The sequence below is a fragment of the Miniopterus schreibersii genome (assembly GCF_964146895.1).
Source record: "Miniopterus schreibersii genome assembly, chromosome: 20".
Lineage (NCBI taxonomy): Eukaryota > Metazoa > Chordata > Mammalia > Chiroptera > Miniopteridae > Miniopterus > Miniopterus schreibersii.
In genome coordinates this window covers 19,753,917-19,771,481 of record NC_138122.1, presented here as the reverse complement: position 1 = coordinate 19,771,481, position 17,565 = coordinate 19,753,917, and the positions used below count along the sequence as shown (strand labels likewise).

At 57.7% G+C, this 17,565-nt stretch overlaps 1 protein-coding gene across 2 annotated transcripts; it reads left to right on the top strand.

Moving 5' to 3' along the window:
• Positions 1–779: 779 nt before the first annotated feature.
• FOXN4 (forkhead box N4) lies at positions 780–14,656 on the top strand (the record flags this gene model as incomplete). Of its 2 annotated transcripts, none has more annotated exons than XM_081122918.1 (9): positions 780–865; positions 8,720–8,865; positions 9,624–9,748; positions 9,853–9,960; positions 10,258–10,385; positions 11,005–11,101; positions 11,975–12,182; positions 12,795–13,187; positions 14,177–14,656. In XM_081122918.1, the coding sequence occupies 9 exons, from the start codon at positions 780–782 to the stop codon at positions 14,434–14,436; spliced, it is 1,551 nt and encodes a 516-aa protein (XP_080979044.1). In that variant the 3' UTR covers positions 14,437–14,656. The 2 variants fall into 2 exon arrangements, with proteins under 2 accessions (XP_080979044.1, XP_080979043.1); XM_081122917.1 differs by having other exon boundaries at positions 9,850–9,960.
• Positions 14,657–17,565: the final 2,909 nt, after the last annotated feature.

Sequence of the window (17,565 nt, the reverse complement as noted above, 5' to 3'; positions counted from 1 at the left end):
GCGGCGTAACTGACCCTAGGGGGACAGACCCTCCGCTCGGCTACTGCGCATGCTCTGAGCTGGACAGCTCCAGAGAGGGAAATTTAAAAACGGTTCTCGCTGCGACGGCGGCCAAATTGCAGAGCGCGAGGGGCGAGCGCGAGGGAGTCCGGGTCCGAGAGCCCCGCCCGCCCCCGGAGCGCGGGCAGCGGCGGCCCCGCGAGGATCGGCTCCAGGTACCGCCTTGCAAGGTCGGCCCCGCCGCCCTGCCCCGCGCTGCATTTCCAGGGTGCAGCCCGGGCGCGGGGGTGCGGGGCTGCCTCCTCCTGCTCCCTGATTTTCCCTTCCCGGGAATCCCCGAGTGACTTTTGGGGCGGATCTGAGAGCCTTTGGTGGGTTTCTGTGTACGTTGCAGGCTTTGAGTTTGAGAAATTTAGAAAAGATGTATTATTTTTTATTTTGTTTAAGGCTGTGTTTGCGCGTGGCCGCGGTGGGGCAGGGGTTGGACTGGTTTTCCGACAAGGGCAGGTGGCATTTCTGAAGGCATGTCCAGGGCGGGAGCCACGCGGCCATTACTTTGCAAATGGGATTTGCCTCCCCCAGAGAAACCTACAGGACACATCAAGCTCTCTCTCTCTTTTTTTTTTTTTGCGTTTTATTTTCAAAGTGATCACCACGGAGCTGCGGGTTGGTTGAGCTCCATCCTCGTGGGACGCACTGTGGGTTTCTGCCCTGTCCCCACCGTTGCTCACGGCAGCTTCGTTTTCTGCTTGTCTTTTCTCCAAGGAGATGACAGAGAGATGACAGAAAGGGACATCTCATCCATAATGTCAGGCATTGTTCAAAACTCAGGGCAGAATCACCACCGCTCTCGGCAGGAGTACAGGTGAGGGCTTCAACCACGACCGATGATACATTTTGTAACTGTTTCAAGCGTATATGTGCTGTTTACGCCGGGAAGACGATTGTTACATTACATTCTGAGACTCTAGGAGAGCTAGGAAGCCTTGATTTCAAGGTCGGTCTCTCCCAGGGTGTGGGGCTTGTGGCCTGGGGCTGTGGGGTCACTAAATGCCTCCCAAGAGAAGTCCTCTCCTGGGTTAGAGACTGGGCATCCTGGTGAATGTTAAGATGACAAAAGCCGCGATTGCTTCCCCTCCAATGGCCCCAATAGTGCTCCAGGAAATGCCCCCCCCCAACTTGGGGAGGGGGGGTGGCTTCCATCCTCCTTGGGTGGACTCCTGGGTTCTAAGCCTGGCTGTGTGACTTTGAGCAAGTCCCTTGCCCTCTCTGGGCCTCCTTTCCTCATCAGTTAAATGATGCTCTTCAATCAGATGGTCTTAAGGTCCCTTCTAGGTCTCATGTATTTGAAGAATAAGTTAGATGGAGACTGAGGCCTAAATAAATTTCTTCCTGAGACAGGATGAAGGGAAATACAAGTGTGTGTGTGTTGGGGGGCGGGGGGGGGGTGTCACCTTTTTGTCTTCAAACCTCAGACCTAGAAAGTCTCTTAGGTGGGTCAACTAGTCCAGCCCCTTTCTTTTACAGATGGGGAAACTAAGGCCAAGAGGGGAGAAGGGGCTTGTCCAAGGTCACACAGCACATGGGAGGGACTAGAAGAGAAAAGGAAGGACCTGGAGTCATGTCCCTCCCAGCCTCTCTCCCTTGAGCCCTGGGAGACCGACTTGGTTCCCGGCCCCACACCCATGGCAAGTGTCACGTCCATGGGTTGAGGGGGAACAGCCCAGATTACGGGGTAGGAGCAGGACAGGGGCTGGGAGAAGGGCAGGCTGTACCCCCCCCCATCCGCCTCCAGTGCCTTGTGGGGAAGACCACCGCCCTCAATCAGCGGGAGGCTGCCTCCGGAGGGCTCTGGGTCTGGAGGCTGCCTTCTGAGACCCAGATGTGAGATGTGGCACAAATTCAAACAAATTTACTCGCTGAGAGCCTGCTGTGTGTGAAGCCGGGACCCAGATGTGGGCCAGGCACGGGGCAATTTGTGAGCACCTACTGTATGCCAGCCCCCTTCGCTCCATCACTCACCTCAGCCTGGGCGACTGATCTGATGAGTCCAGTTACACAGGGGGGGAAACCGAGGCTCAGAGAAATGAAATGGCTTTTCCGGAGATCATACAACCAAAGGCCTCTGGGTTTCCCTCCAGGGTGAAAGGGTTTATATAACGGCAGGTGGAGTGGGGGCAGCCTGGGGGTTAGGGGCTTGGGCTCTGGAGCCTGTTAGAATCCCAGCTTGGCCCTGTGGAGCCCTCTGAGCCTCCGTTTTCTCATCTGTAAAATGGGGATAGAAATAGCACCCACTACATGAAGTTGTTATATAAATTGTTTAAATAACAACTTCTGACTCTATTACTTGCCAATTGTATGCTCTTGGGGAGATGGGTGCCCAGCCTTTTTTATTCTCATGGATTCAGGGTTGTTGCCTCCAGCATATCGGGAAGGCAGAATGACATCATCATTAGTATAACTGGTGGTTTCTTAACCCTTTATTACCTGCCTGACCTGTGCCACAGCCTCCCCACCTGAATAGCACTATTGTGCCCATTCGGCAGATGAGGAAACCGAGCCTCGACCAGATTAAATGGCTTCCCAGGATGATGCAGCTGGTTATGGGTAGAGCGAGGACTGGAACCTGAGGCTGTTGCACCCACAGGGTGCCGTGGCTGCCACCCCCACGCCCCATGGGTGAAGAGCCCAGGTCACTGTCCCTCTCTGTTCCTCGGTTTCTTCATCTGTGCAACGGAGCGATGAGAGAACCCGATTCGCAGGTTGTTGGGAAGGTCCTGCGCCTCCAACTAGAAAAGGTGTTTAGCAAGGAAGGGAAGTTTTTATGCTCCTGCAGCAACTCCCCGACCCCTTCCAACCAATCCCGGTTCTTCTCCCTGAATCACAGCCCTGGAGAAGCGTATGGGCTTCTCATTCCCCCTCAGGCCTCGGAGAACGGCCGCAAGGGCCCCTGGTCAGCCTGGCTCCAGCCCCCAGGCAGCCCGCCGTCCGCCCCTCCATCCCCAGGGGCCCAGTTTGGCCGTTAACTTTCAATGGTTGTGTTGGGGGCGGTGGGGGGAGTGGGCCGCAGCTGGAGGCGGCTGCCCCGTCCCCAGGGGGCTGTCGGAGTCAGCGGCCAGGCCGACGCGGCCAATTGGCAGCAGTTTCCCCGGCTGCAGGGTGGCCAGGGGCCGGGGGCCGGGACAGCCCCGACCTCCCGGCAACGGCAGACGGCTTGTGTTCCGCCTGGATTAGCTGGTCTCTCCCTGGCTCAAAGCCTGGGAGGGATGTCCACTCTTCCAAGTGCTGAGAAATAGAGTTATTAGACACCTACTGTGTGCCAGGCACCTGCTGAGCTTCTTAGCAAGTGCACCATCCCACTTCAGCCTTATGGGAACAGCCGTGAGATGGGCGCTGGTATTAGCCCAGCTCCCAGGCTAGGACGCGGTGGCCCGGAGCCAGGACCTGTCCTGGAAGGGCCCGAACTGCAGTTTCCAACCACCTGCCTCAACTTCTGGAATTTATTCTCGAGCTCAAGGCCAACAACCTCCTCTCACAGACTGGGAAACTGAGGCCCAGAGAGGCGAGAGAAGGCTGGCGGCTGGCTCCTCAGACCCTCGCCTTCTCCCAGGGTCATGCGGCTCAGTGGTTCTCCTCCTTACGATCCTTGTGCCAGACCCTCTGTCCCTCCTCTGGGAAATCAGGTGACCTTGGGCACAACCCCTTCTCCTCTCTGGAAGGTGGTTTTCTCACCTGTGAACCACAGTGCGGGGCACACGGTAGATAATAAATGTTCACTGGGTGGGTGGGCGAATATCATATGAGATACCACACGTCCGTCCGTGGAAATGCAGGGAGGCAATATGCTCGTGATGACAAAATCCTGGCGCATGGGCCGGGCCAGGCAGACACCACCTGCCTTTCCTCCAAGCCTCCCACTGAGCTGCGTGTGGCGATGGTTTAAGCCCCATCAGTGTGGCCTCACCCGTCACCTGTAACCTCCTTGCAGTGGGTGTGGGGCTCCGTCTGTCAGGGGCGGGGACCACCCCCACATCCTCACAATCCTTCACCCTCCCGGTGCCAGGACAGCTCCTCAGTCTACACTGGGCAAGGAAGGGGGGCAGCCTTCCCGAGGTCTAGGCCTCCTTCGGGGTCCCGGGGTCCCACCCCCAGAATGTCCTAAACCAAACGCTAGACGGGGAAGATTCTCTTTTCCAAACTCCTAATAACAATCATGTCACATTCCGCTCCCTCTTGGCCGAGCTGGGAATTTCTGCGCTTACTAAATTGCTTTTGAGTTTCTTTTTCCTGGAAACTGTTACAAAAGATATGTTAGCAAAAGAAACACCCCTGAGACGTGCTTTATGTGAAGGCTGGATTGGAAACAAGAGCAGTTTGTGGGGATGTAACAGTTTCTTACATCTGGAGAAGGCAGGTGGGCCTTCCTCCTGTAGCCAGAGGGGAGGGAACATCCCAGGGAGGGCCAGACGTGCCTCTGCACTGCTGGGTGGTTATCTGACGTGCCCCCCCCCCCCCCCCCCGTGACAATACTTTCTGGCCAAACCCCTCCCAGTGGCCGTGCAAGGCGAGAGGAGAGAATGCAGAAGGAAGAGAGAGTCATAGTGTGAGCACCTCCTGTACGCTGGACCCGGTCTTACAGCTTATCTGCCCTCTGCAACGGGAATCATCATTATTAATCCATTTTACAGATGAGGAAACTGAGGTGCAGAGAGATGAGGTGACTTGCCCAAGGTCCCACGGCTACAAAGGGGCTGAGATGGGATTTGAACCCTAAGCGGCCGTCCCTTCCACTGCTCAATTGCTATATCAACTCGAAGGAACCCCAAGATAGGAAATAAAGGGTTCAATGTGGGTTCCAGACTTCAGCTATGTAGGCAAAGATCTGCATCGAAACGAATCCCTCCACGAATACGTGTGGCCCTGCGCAGGCACCTGCCAAGCTCCTTCGCAAGTACAGGGTCGCATTTCACTTTACAAACAGGGCAGTGGCCTTGGGTCCAGTTCACCTCGGGTGGACAAATATTTGTCACGTGAAACAGTGAAAACCTGGACTGGACACTCTGAGTCTGTATTCGGGTGTAGGACAAAGTTATCCCTGTTTCCCAGGAGTTCAGCATCTAGAAGGCAGCTGTAGATGAGAAGAGATGCCCGAGTAAAATTAATGGGTGACCTTGGGAGTTTGTGCTGTGTGCAGCTGTAGACACTAATGGCACAAGTCATTCCAGGGGATGAGAGACTGGGAGATGCTGGACTGGTCTGGGAGGGCTTCCTGGAGGCAGTGGCATCTAAGCTGAATAGAAAATGCATAGAGTTTGGGGAATGCAAGATATGTTGGAGCTGGGATGGAGGATCTTTCTTTCCTCTCCTACTCCAGCAGGTAGATAATAAATGCCCACAGGCTACCAGGCCTTGTTTTGGGTCCTGGACAAAATAGTGGGACTCCCATCCTTGCCCTCCTAGAGTGAGACTGGAGCGTGTATAAGTGAACACCTCACTGCAAATGAAGGACCACTAGGGTTGGGGGGTGGCCAGGAAGGGCCTCTCAGAGGAGGGGACATTTAGGCTGAGACCAGATGAATGAGAAAGAGGCAGCCGTGAACGGGTGCATGGAACAGCATTTCAGGCAGAAGGAACAGCATGTGCAAAGAGAACTTAGAATGTTTGAGGAACTAAAAGGTAATCAGGTTTGCTAGAGCAGAGGGCCTGGGAAGGAAGGGAAAGGAAGGAGATAGCCAAGGGCCAGCTCATGGCAAGAAGCTGGACCCTCACTCCCTGACTGGTTTTAAGGACAGTGGCAGGTTCTGATGTCCCTTTCGAAAGGCCACTCTGTCTGCTGGGTGTTCCCCAAACACTTCTCTAGCACTTGAGCCAAGCACTGTACTGCACCCTTTCCATGGTTTACCTACTCTGAACCAAGAGGCAGGTCCCGTTATCACCTCTAGTCTGCACAGGAGGAAACTGAGGCTCAAAGGCATCAGTCACCCGCCCTAGGACGCCCCATTGGGAGTGGAGCCAGGACTGGAATCCAGGTTTCCCTGGGCTCACCCCTCTAGGGCCCTGCTCCCCTGGCTCATCTCCCATCCCTCTAGCAACATGACTGATACAGGACAGTGTTAATTAATGTTGTCAGGTTGGTCCCCCGGTCAGTGTAGGACGGCAGCCGTGGACCCCAGTGGTGTCTCACTTTGCCCAGGGCCGCCATAGGGCTTCCTGACCACGGCTCTGTCGCCATGGAGGCACCCAGCAGGCTCTTCCTAAAACGGTGTGACGATGGTTGGCCTTTCCTGCCCCCAGCTTGGGGTAGTTCAGCCAAACTGGCAGAGTGGCTGAGTGAAGAGGCTCCAGGGTGGATGGGTTTTGTCTACTTCCCAGAACAGGGCCTGGCAAGGAGAAGTTTGGCAAATATTTGTGGGATGAAGCAGATGCTTTCTGAGTGTTGGACCCTCTGCTAGTGGCCGTCCCCATGGAGGCCACGTTATGCTAACTCCCTCCTCTTCAGAGGCGGTTTGCAATCATGTAAACTCTGCTGTGCAACACGCACTGATGAGCTGGGCACCCACCCGCATCGTCTCGTTCAGTCCTCAAAACAAACGCCCTGTGAGATGGGTACAGGCCTTAGCACCTCCAGTTCAAACTGTGAACAAACTGAGGCTCACAGAGGCAGATCACGGCAGACGAGGCTCCCAGCTACTAAGTGGCTGCGTGGGATCCAGACCCAGGCCTGGCCAACCCCAGAGCCCACGCTCATAACCACGACACTGACATGCCACCAAAGAGCAACGAGGGGGGACGCGGACCTAAGATTATCATTAACATTAATACTGATATTAATACTAATGACGACTGAGTCAGATACTGTTCCAAGTGCTTTACACGCAATAACATTTAACCCTCGCAACACCCTATAGATAGGAACTATTTTTATCCCCATTTCACAGATGAAAAACTGAGGCTCAGAGAGGTTAAGTCAGTGGCCCAAGGGCACACAGGTAAGTGGAGACCAGGATCAGAACCCAGAGCCCAAGCTCTTAAGCACCACGGGTGCCGCCTGTGAGATTTAGCTGTCACCAGAGATTTGTTCCACAGAGGTGCCCAGGAACCGGGTTTATTTACAAGCCACCCCACCGCCATCTGGGGCTCTGATGCCCCCCCAGCAGGGGCTAACCCCCACTCCTCCATGTGGCCCCAGTGCCAGGCAGAGTGGTGAGGGCAGTGGGAGCCACAGCAGGTTCCTGAGCAGGAGCGGGGCTCGCACTACCAGTGCCGGGAGGTTGACTGGCCGCGGGGTGAGGAGGGTTGGGTGGGAGCCAGCCAGGCCCTCCTGACAGCGGGCGTCACTTCATGGCCTCCACGGGCCCGAGGGGACAGATGGCATCACCTAGGCCCGGGCCACGGCTGTCACTTGGCCAGATGAGTTACAAGTGGGCTGAAGGGCGGCAGCTGGGGTGGGGGAGTCGCGCAGAAACCATTGCACTGAGACCCCAGGACAATGGGGGCCACGTGCCACGGGGCAACAGTCGTTTGTCACACAATGGGCCGTGGGGGGGGCAGCAGCCGGGCCAACTGCTGCCACCGACATGCTGACACGAGCCGGCGGAGTTTTCAAATCATTTCCAGGCCCTGTTTTCCTGCACGGCAGCCAATGGCCGGGGCCGCCGGGTGGTCACCTGATGCCAGCTTGGTGGGCTGAGGGCCCAGGCCCTGCGACAACTGAGCAGCAGTGGCCATGGCAACGCTAATTGTGGCTCTAAAACATAGGAAAGAGAGCGGGAGAGACGGGCAGGAGGGACACGAAAGGGACAGGGAGAGGGGAGCGAGCACAGATCCAGGGGCCCACGGACGCCAGGGGCGCAGGGGCCAGTCCCCGCCTGCGGGCCTGCTGGCCTGCGAGCCTGCGGGCCTGCGGTCACAGTCACGTGCCCGAGAAGAGCGGAGGCAGCCTGTCTTCTTACTGTGTCTCCCCCCAGCCCCGGGAGGCCCCGAGGCCCCTACTTTTGAAACTTGGAGCTTAGAGCTTGGACCTTGGGCGCTGGGGCAACCAGCCAGCCAGCCCCTGGTCTCCGGGTGGCAGGCAAGGTGGGGTGCGGTGCGGGCTCCCAGCCTGTTTGCAGCCGCATTAGCACTTGGACAAGATGCTGTGTGGGGCCCAGCGCTCTCGCAAATCGGGGTACCTGTGGGCACCCTCAATGGGCAGCCCTTTCCATTCCACGGAAAGTGCTGTGTCGCTCAGTAATCTGCCCTGGGCTGGGGGGCACAGGTCCTAAATGGAGCCTCCAGGGGCTGCCTGGGGTCAGGGTTGCTCTGGGGATTGAACGGGACTATGCTTTTTGAGCACGGATGCCAGTGCCTCAGTTTCCCCATCTGTAAAGTGGGAATGATGATAATACCTGCCTTGTGGATTAACTGGGAATGTTAAATGGGTTAATACCTTTGAAGGACTTGATATGGTGCTTGGCACATAGTAAGTGTTCAACAAACACTGGTGTTTATTATCTTGGGGTAGGGGCCAAGTAACGTGTTAAACGAGCAAATGAAGGAATGATCTGAAGATGTGTGATCTGGCAGCCAAAGGGAGGATCCTGGGACCGGGATGGGCAGATTAAAGGGTGGGGTGGCTTGGGGAGGTTTAGGGGCTAAGGGGGAGACTCCAGAGGTAGGGGAGCCCCCCAGAGCTGGCCTGAGCTCCCCGCCCCTCCCGAGCTCCTGCCCCTCCCTGCAGGCTCCTGGCCACCACCAGTGATGAGGACCTTCCCGGGGACCTGCAGTCACTGTCGTGGCTCACGGCTGTGGACGTGCCTCGGCTGCAGCAGATGGCAAGTGGCCGCTTGGACCTGGGCGGCCCCAGTGCACCACACCCACACCCAGGTAGGCCCAGGGGCAAGGGGAGATGTGACTCATTCATTTGCTCCGCGTGAGCTAAGGTTTCATGGAAGAACAGTCAGACCCGCCCCTTTCGTCTCCAGCAGCCTGCGAACCGTGGCCCGTGGGCCAAAGGCAGCCTGCGGCCTGCTCTTGTACAGCCTTTGTGTCGAGAATGGTTTTCACATTTTTCAAGGGTTATAAAAAAAAACCAAAGAAGACAGAAACCATAGGGCCGGCCGCGTCTAAAACATCTGCTCTCTGACCCTTAGAGAAGTTTACTGACCCCCGATCTAGAGATGAAAAGAGAGTGCACAGAACGTGCTGAGCACAGAGCCTGACACACAGTAGGTGCTCAATAAATGGCAGCTAGGCGCACTTACGGCAAGTAGATGAAATGCCCAGAGACACAAAGCGTTGAACAGAAACAGTCAACAAAAGCGATCACCACAGTGCAGTGAAAGTATTCACAGTTGACCACTGAGCACCTAGGAGTATTTCTTTCACTGGACAAATTGGTCTCGGCCAAAACCTCTTAGCAGAGGTCTGCAAACTTTTTCAGAAAAGGGCCAAGGTTATATAGCCGGGAGGAACCCAGTCTTCATAACTACACCCCAGGGAAGCGGTGTGCCAAGCACCTACTATGTGCCTGGCCCCGATGGGGTGGTACGGCTCTACTCTGGAGCTGCCCAGGGACAGGGCTGTCCCTGCCCAAGGCTACAGATCTTCCAGCTCAGCGGCATCTCCCCGTTTCCCTCCTGCAGGTTCCTTGGCTGGGGTAGCTGACCTCCATGTGGGAGCCACCCCAGGGCCCCTGCTCCACGGCCCGGCTGGCATGGCCCCCCCGGGTGTGCTGGGCCTGGGCCCCATGGCCAGCCACAGAGCCAGCGTAAGTGCAGCCACATGGGTTGGGGACTGAGGCGGGCGTCCTGCAGGTCTGGGGTCTCTTCTGCCACCCTGACCCTCTGTCTTCTCATCTCCCCACCCCAGCAGATGAACCAGTTCCCCGTGGGGGGCCAGCCCTCCTCCAGCCTGCAGGACCCCCCGCAGATTTACTCTACGGCTTCCCAACAGTTCCCACTCCCCCCAGGCACCCAGCAGGTACCAGGGGCTCGGAGGGGCCCTGGACTCAGAGGCAGACACCCCTGACTTCCACTGAACCTCGGTTTACTCGCCTGGAACATGGGGATAACATTCTCCACTGAGTCCATGTCACGGGGTTGTTCAGTTCTCCCGAAATCCCTGCTGTGGGAGGAGACAAGAGCGTCTTTGGGGGCTGTAAACCCCACATCTCATCTCTTTTTTCTAGACTGGGCTGGGTGGGGTTACTGTGAGTGACTTATGCTCTGTCTCACCTTCTCTCTCTCCTCTTCCTGTGCTCTGCCCGCCTGTGGGAAGTGCCCTCCTGTGGGCCTGTATGGCTCCCCGTTTGGGGCACGACCTCCCTACCCCCAGCCCCGCATGGCTGTGCATTCATCTCAAGAGCTGCACCCCAAACACTACCCCAAGCCCATCTACTCGTACAGGTGAGGTCCAGCGGGCCGGGATTGAGGGGGGCTCGAGGAGGAACAGGGTGACGGATGTCCTTAGGGCACCTCAGACAGCTAGATGTGGTGGCCCAGATTTCCAAGGGGAAGTTTGGGGGACTGGGGAGCCCCCAGGTGTGATATGCTCTCAGGAAGGACCATCAACCCCCAGGGTTGAGAATCTACTCCAGAATTGGGCCCATGGCTATACTCGGTCACTCACAAGCTGTGTGGCCTTGGGGAAGTGGCTTGGCCTCTCTGAGCCTTAGTTCCTCTGATGTCTCAAGTCATCAAAATAATAGTATTATGTGCCTCACAAGATCTGGGGGAGGGGGGTAAACAGCCTAGTTGAAGTCTAAAGGCCCACAGATATTAATTATGGGGAAGGGATACAGAGAGGAAGAGATGGGGTTTCTCACATCCGTACCAATGGCTGACTCAGGGTCAAGGGAAAGGGCAGGGCATGAGGAAGACGTAGGGCCATGAAGAGGTATCTGTAGTTAACACTGTGTGAGTGCTGGGCTGGTACCAGTGGGGTCAAGCAGGGCAGGCTTCCTGGCAGAGGGAACCTGTCAGCCTGAGACGCCTCCATGCCTGGCCTGCCCACTTTTGCCTCCAGCTGCCTGATCGCCATGGCCCTGAAGAACAGCAAGACCGGCAGCCTGCCTGTGAGCGAGATCTACAGCTTCATGAAGGAGCACTTCCCCTACTTCAAGGTGAGGAGCCGCCGCCCAGGGTGGGGGTGCCAGAGCTGCTCTGACCTCTCCCTAACAGTCAGACCCAGAAATGTTCCTAGGCTGAGCCCAGCCACCCTTTTAGGCCCCCAGTTGTGTCCGGTAGTAAGGATGCTTGGACATGGGCAAAAAAAAAAAAAAAAATCCAGAAAGAGAAGGGGGTATTTGGGGTGGGCTCTGACGGTTGAAGAGGAGCTCACTAGGTATCCCAGGAGCAAAGAATAGAGGGGGCAACCCAGTTACTCAGTATGGACTCAGTAAATAGAATGATACAAAACACAGACCCAGGGAATTAGTGATGTTATACTTGTTGGATTCAAAGCAAAAAAAAGGGACCAGAAGGTCAGAATGTACCAAGCCGTGGGGTCCCTACCTGGACAGTGTCCTTAGCAGAAATAATGTAGCATAGGGGTGGGGGGGGGGTAAGAAGGGAGGGGGAGAGAGAATAGAGCAGGGTATGAAGTATGTTACAGTATCTGATTACCTAACAATAAAGAGCATTTAAAAATCACTGGCATTCAGTGCACGTGGCCGGTTAGCCACGCGTTAGCATCATCTCGCTTGCTTGCTTCCTGAGTGGGAGAGAAAGGGGAAAGCCCAGCACCCTGGGCCTTGTTCTCGTGTAGTAACAAGAACTGAACTGTAGCTGCCCCTTTAATCAGGGCACAGGCCCTGCAGTTCGCCACAGTCCCTACCACTCTCTCTCGTCTTCCCAACTCAAGGTTGAAGTGTTGGGCACTGTCATTTATCCCCTGCCACCCCTGTGCCCTGGCCTGAGTATGAGGTCCCCCTGGAGAGGAAGGGTTGCAGGGAGGCCTCTGGAGGGGTCTCCTGCGTGTCCATTTCTCCCCGCAGACGGCGCCCGACGGCTGGAAGAACTCGGTGCGGCACAACCTGTCCCTGAACAAGTGCTTTGAGAAGGTGGAGAACAGGATGAGCGGGTCCTCGCGCAAGGGCTGCCTGTGGGCCCTGAACCTGGCCCGCATCGACAGGATGGAGCAGGAGATGCACAAGTGGAAGAGGAAGGACCTGGCGGCCATCCACCGGAGCATGGCCCACCCGGGTGAGGCCTGGGCCCCAGCCGACCCCCCCATGTCACCACCGGGCCCAGCTACCGCGGCGGGGACACCCGGGGCCTGGGAACTTCCCTCCTCCCCTCCTGTGCAATATGCCCCCTTCCCACCCTCCCCAGCGGCTGCTCAGCTGAGGGGCCTGGGCGGAAACAGGACGAGCTGCTGAAGCCCACTAAGCCGCCCCCAGTTCTCACACAGAAATGCTGAACGGCCGCAGGAGAAACTGCTTTCTCCCCTTTCCTGGCACAGATTTAAAAAATAATAACCCCCAGTGTGGGCTAGGCTGTGGAGAAATGGGCACCTGTGTATGCAACTGGTAGGAATGTAAGTTGTCCAACTTTCCCAGGGCAAAGTGGTAGATCCAACCCTACAAACTGTACCCATTTATTGATCCAGTTATTCTACTTCTGGCAATTTATGCTAAAGAAATCACAGCTCTCTCTCTCTCTATGTGTATGTATATGTGTGTGTGTATATATGTATATATGTACACCCCCATATGTATATATCCACGCTTATTTACCTAAACACATACCCAGGCCTGGGCTGGAGCCCTGGGACTGCCCAGTGGCCTCTCAGTGACCTCTCCCACTTGCCTGCAGAGGAGCTGGACAAGCTGATCTCAGACCGGCCGGAAAGCTGCCGACGTCCTGGCCAACCGGGGGAGCCTGAGGCCCCCGTGCTGACCCACGCCACCACGGTGGCCATGGCCCACGGCTGCCTGGCCATCTCCCAGCTCCCGCCCCAGCCGCTGATGACCCTGTCCCTGCAGTCGGTCCCCCTGCACCACCAGGTCCAGCCCCAGGCACATCTTGCCCCAGACTCTCCTGCCCCGGCCCAGACCCCACCCCTGCACGCCCTGCCCGACCTGAGCCCCAGCCCCCTCCCCCGCCCCGCCCTGGGAAGGGCCCCTGTGGACTTCATCAACATCAGCACCGACGTGAACCCCGAGGTGGATGCCCTGGACCCCAGCATCATGGACTTCGCTCTGCAGGGTGAGGCTGGAGGAAGGGGTGATGGGAACAGAAGGGGGAGGGGAGCAGCTGGGGGGAGGGGAGAAAGAAGAGGGCCGTCTGCATTTACCCCCAGCTGATTCCTTCAACAAACACTCCCGACCACATGACAGTGATAGCGAATTGCATCAAGCACTTAATGAGCGCTTACTGTGTACCAGGCCTCTTGCTGACGCACTTCACAGTCAGCATCCCATCTCACCCCACAACCATCCCGTGGGGCCACTGGCACGTCATATCCCCACTCTACCAGTGAGGAAACTGAGGCAGAGAGCAGGCCCAAGGTCACCTGGCTAGTGAGTAGCTGAGCCAGGACCCCAACCCAGGTCCGTCTGACCCCGAACATTCAATCAGTAACTGCTTCAACCTGCATGTGCCAACCTCATGCCGGGTCACGCGGGCCCACTGCCCGGCACACGGTCGTCCTCGCTGCAGGGGAACGAATGAACGAACAAGGGAAGATCAGGTTTCAGTGAGGGCTCACGACTCATCTATTCGCTAACACTGGTGCACCTACTATGTGCCACCCAGTAGCCTCTGCCCTCAAGGCATGTCTAGCGAGGAAAACGGACGAGTTGGCAGGTTAGTCAGTTAGTTACAGCTGTGCAATGGGTATGTCTGAGCCTCCCTGCCTGTCCCCCTGGAGTCCTGGGCTGTTACCCTGTGATGAAGGAGGGAAATCGTCCTTTGGCCCCCTGGCTTTGAGCATCAGGGCTAAGTGCTTTCCTCCCGTTAAGCCTTGGGGGTGGGTTCTCAGATCGCCTCCACTTTATTCCGGGGAGCCCGAGGCTCTGAGACGGAAGTGACAAGTGGGGAGGGGAGGGCTGGGGCTGGAACTCTGGCTCCTCCAGGCTTTTTTCCTACAACGTGACTTTAAGTCCCAGGCGTGGCCCTGGCCTCTTCCCAAAGGGGACTGGAACTTGGGTCTGCCTGAGGGAGCCGGCTCACCTAGACGCTTCTGTCTTTGAAAGGGAACCTCTGGGAGGAGATGAAGGACGAGGGCTTCAGCCTGGACACGCTGGGGGCCTTCGGAGACTCCCCCCTCGGCTGCGAGCTGGGGGCCTCGGGCCTGACCCCCGTCTCCAGTAGCAGTGATCAGTCCTTCCCAGACTTGCAGGTGACGGGTCTGTACACGGCGTACCCGACCCCGGACGCTGTGGCCGTGTCAGCCGCCCCTGCCTCTTCTCAGTACCTGGGTGCCCCGGGCAACAAGCCCATAGCGCTGCTCTGAGCCCATGGCCTCCCCTGCCCTCGAACCCGGGCCCGGGCGGAGAGCCGAGCGAGCCCGGCGCCCCTGGAAGGGAGGCCTCGCCTCCCACGGGCCTCTGAACCTCTGGGGGGCTGCTGGCACCCCCTGGCCTGCCCACACCTCCACGGGAAGCCCGTGGGGCCTCCCAGGTGAGGACAGAGGGCAGTGGACAAGCATCCTGACCTCCCCACTCCCTGACGCTCCTTCGAGGCCTGAGATGCGAGGCCTCCAGCCTGCTTCCCGCTGGGCTCCATCCGCGGCCCGCAGCCCCCTTTGGGACGCCTTGGTGCACCATGGAAACACCCTGGTGGGAAGGAAGGCCCTTTAAGTTATTTTCCTTGGATGGAACATCCGCCGCAGCCTGCAGTGGACAGGCCCTGAGGCCCAGGGTCGAGCTGGCAGCCTAACTTCTCCTGGGCTGGAAGCGGCTGAGCTCTGAAGCGGGCGCCCGCCCCACTCCTAGAAGTTCACAGGGCAGGTTCCCGGGCCTGCCGGGCACTGCGACCCTGTGCACATTTATTTATATTTATTGGCGCCCAATCAAACCACCTCTTGGAACCTGGCCCACAGCCCCTGGATGAGACCCCCCCAGGTCCCTTTGGGCACCCCGGCAATCCTAACGCCTAAATTACCCTCGAACCACGTTTCCAGCCGGCTCCTAATCCCCTTGCAGCCCTGGGCTGCTTTTCAGAACAAACGAGCACTTTCGGTACTGTGAACCATCCTGTTTTTAAATAAGTAGAGCCCAGATCGTTTTTTAACGGTTCAGCCATGATTCAAACCTCTCCCCATGTGGACCTAAGAGGGAAGGTGCCCTAGTTTGGGGTTCCAAGGGCTTTCTAAGGGCAAATCGGGTTGGAGGAATGGTGGGGGGCTTTCTGTACTGGAGTTCAAGACGCCCCTATGGAAAGAAAGCCAACGGAGCCACGGGAAGCGAGTCGGGACGAAGCTGCCGTGCTGAGTGTTTATTGGCACTTGTCTATTTCATTGCCCTGTCACCATATTAATGGCTTTTTTCTCTTGGTGCCAATTACTGACTTTCCAAGCGGCAGGTTCTGCGGGCGGCTGGGTTGGAGGGGAGCCAGGAGAAAGTAATTAGGGATCTTCCAGCTAAACTGAGACTGAGAATCAGTCGTGGCTTCTGCCGCTGTCCCCTCTTGACCAGCTGGATGTGTCGGGGTTCCTGGGGGGGGTTCCCCAGCCCTAGAGCCCAATGTAACCGCAGGATCCTCCTTGGTAAAAAAGGGGAGGCAGGAGGGCCAGTGTCGGCTCTGAAGAGGGAATGGGGCCTCCAGAAGCTGGGAAGACAAAACCACCCCCCGAGCCCCCTCTTAGAGCCCCCGCGAGGACCGCCGCCCGCCAGCACGCTGGTTTGAGCCCAGGGAGCCCCATTTTAGACTTCCGACCTCCAGAACTGTAGAAAAATAAATGTGTTGTTTTTAAGCCGCTAACGTTCGCCGTAATTGTTGGCAGCCGCAGGAAACAAACACATGGCCCTAATCACAGGGGAGGAAACTGAGGCCCAGCGCGGCCGAGGCGCTTACCTGTGATTAGTGAGGCACAGAGCTGGGCCTCCGACGACTGTCCCCTTCCCCAGGCTACCCCACCCCAGAGGGCCCGGCGGACGCGGGCTGCTCGCGGGTTAAGGAGCAGCAGCACCTCTGAGGTCAGCCTGCTGGGGTCTGACCGCGGGTCTGCGGCTCTGCCGTCTCCTTCCGCGGCTGCCTGGCGTGGTGTTGGCTCAACGGAGGTTTAGGGACGGGGGGAAGGATACGGTCACTAAGTAGGGCCCGAGGTATTGGAGCCAGGGGTCGCCACCTCTGGACATGCTTGCTGTGCCCACGATGCTCTTCCCCTGGGCGTGAACGACCTCAAGGTGCCCCTGTCGTTAACCACTCACAATTTCTACCTGTTGGGGCCACTGGATGTCCGCTCCCGAGGGCAGGAGGGGGCTGTCTGGCTCCCGGCCGTGCCCCCCTCACCCAGTGCTTGGCACACAGTTCGTGCTCAATAAAGAGCTGGTGAAAATACTTGGCGGGGGCCACGTGCGCGGAGAGGCGGGAGGGCCCGTCACCGGCCCCACAGCTGGCCACTGCGTCTCGGCACAGCTGTTGTCCTCGCCGTGTGTCCTCTTGGGTGCAGACGAGCTCGGGGAGCGATTCAGAGAAGGGAAAAAAGCTGGTTTTGAAATGCAGACCCTGGACAAGGGTACCCACGTCTGCGATTTGCCCCGAGATGTGTCAGACTAAGAAGGTGGGTTGACAGAGAGGGGCGGGTAGATGGACAGGTAGGCGGTGGAGCAAACAGGCACGGGAACCCGTCGGTGTGGCACCCAGCGGCAGGCAGCTGGGTGTTCGCTGTAAATAAATTCAACCGGGTGGTGTCTGGGAATTTCTCATGATGAAGTATCTGGAATAAAAGGCCAACTGACTTCTGGAGCTGAGCAAGAGAGTTACGTAGGAAGGACGGGCAAAGCCAGAGGTTAGGAGGACTCGGGGGGGGGGGGTGCCAAGTTTGGGAGCACCTCACATTCATGATGTGGACAAGGACATGGGGTTCATCCGAGTGGTTTAGGGGACTCCAGAATCCGTGGGTCCGGGGAGGAAGAGACTTTCGTGACATGAGAGAGGGCAGCTGCCCGCCGCTGGCGTGAGGACTGGCAAGAGTCGTGAGGGACTGAGGATCTGGTGAGGACACTGGCCGGTCAGCCAGCGAGGGAGGGCGGAGCGGAGCCCGGTCTAGGGGGCGTTCTCGCGTTTCGGAACATAGCCCTCGAGAAGGTCCAGGTTTATGGAAAGGAACAAGCACAGCAGGACCGGGTCTGGGTCAGCCTGGGTGCCTGGCCCCACCTCCTACCAGCTGTGCGACCTTGGACAAGTCTGTTCCTCTCTGGGCGGAGGTTCTGTCTATAAAAATGAGGGCACAGGGTGGCGTGCACCTCAGAGGCCCATGAGGGTGGCACGGGATGGACGCTCAGTGGCCAGCACCCTGAGCTTTCTTTCGGTTTGGACCTGAGCTGCTCGCCAGGGCCTCTGTCCCCACTCGGTGGCCTGATCCTGTTCCCTTCCCTGGGGGCCGCCTGCTAATCCCAGAGGGGGAAGGCGGCCTCGG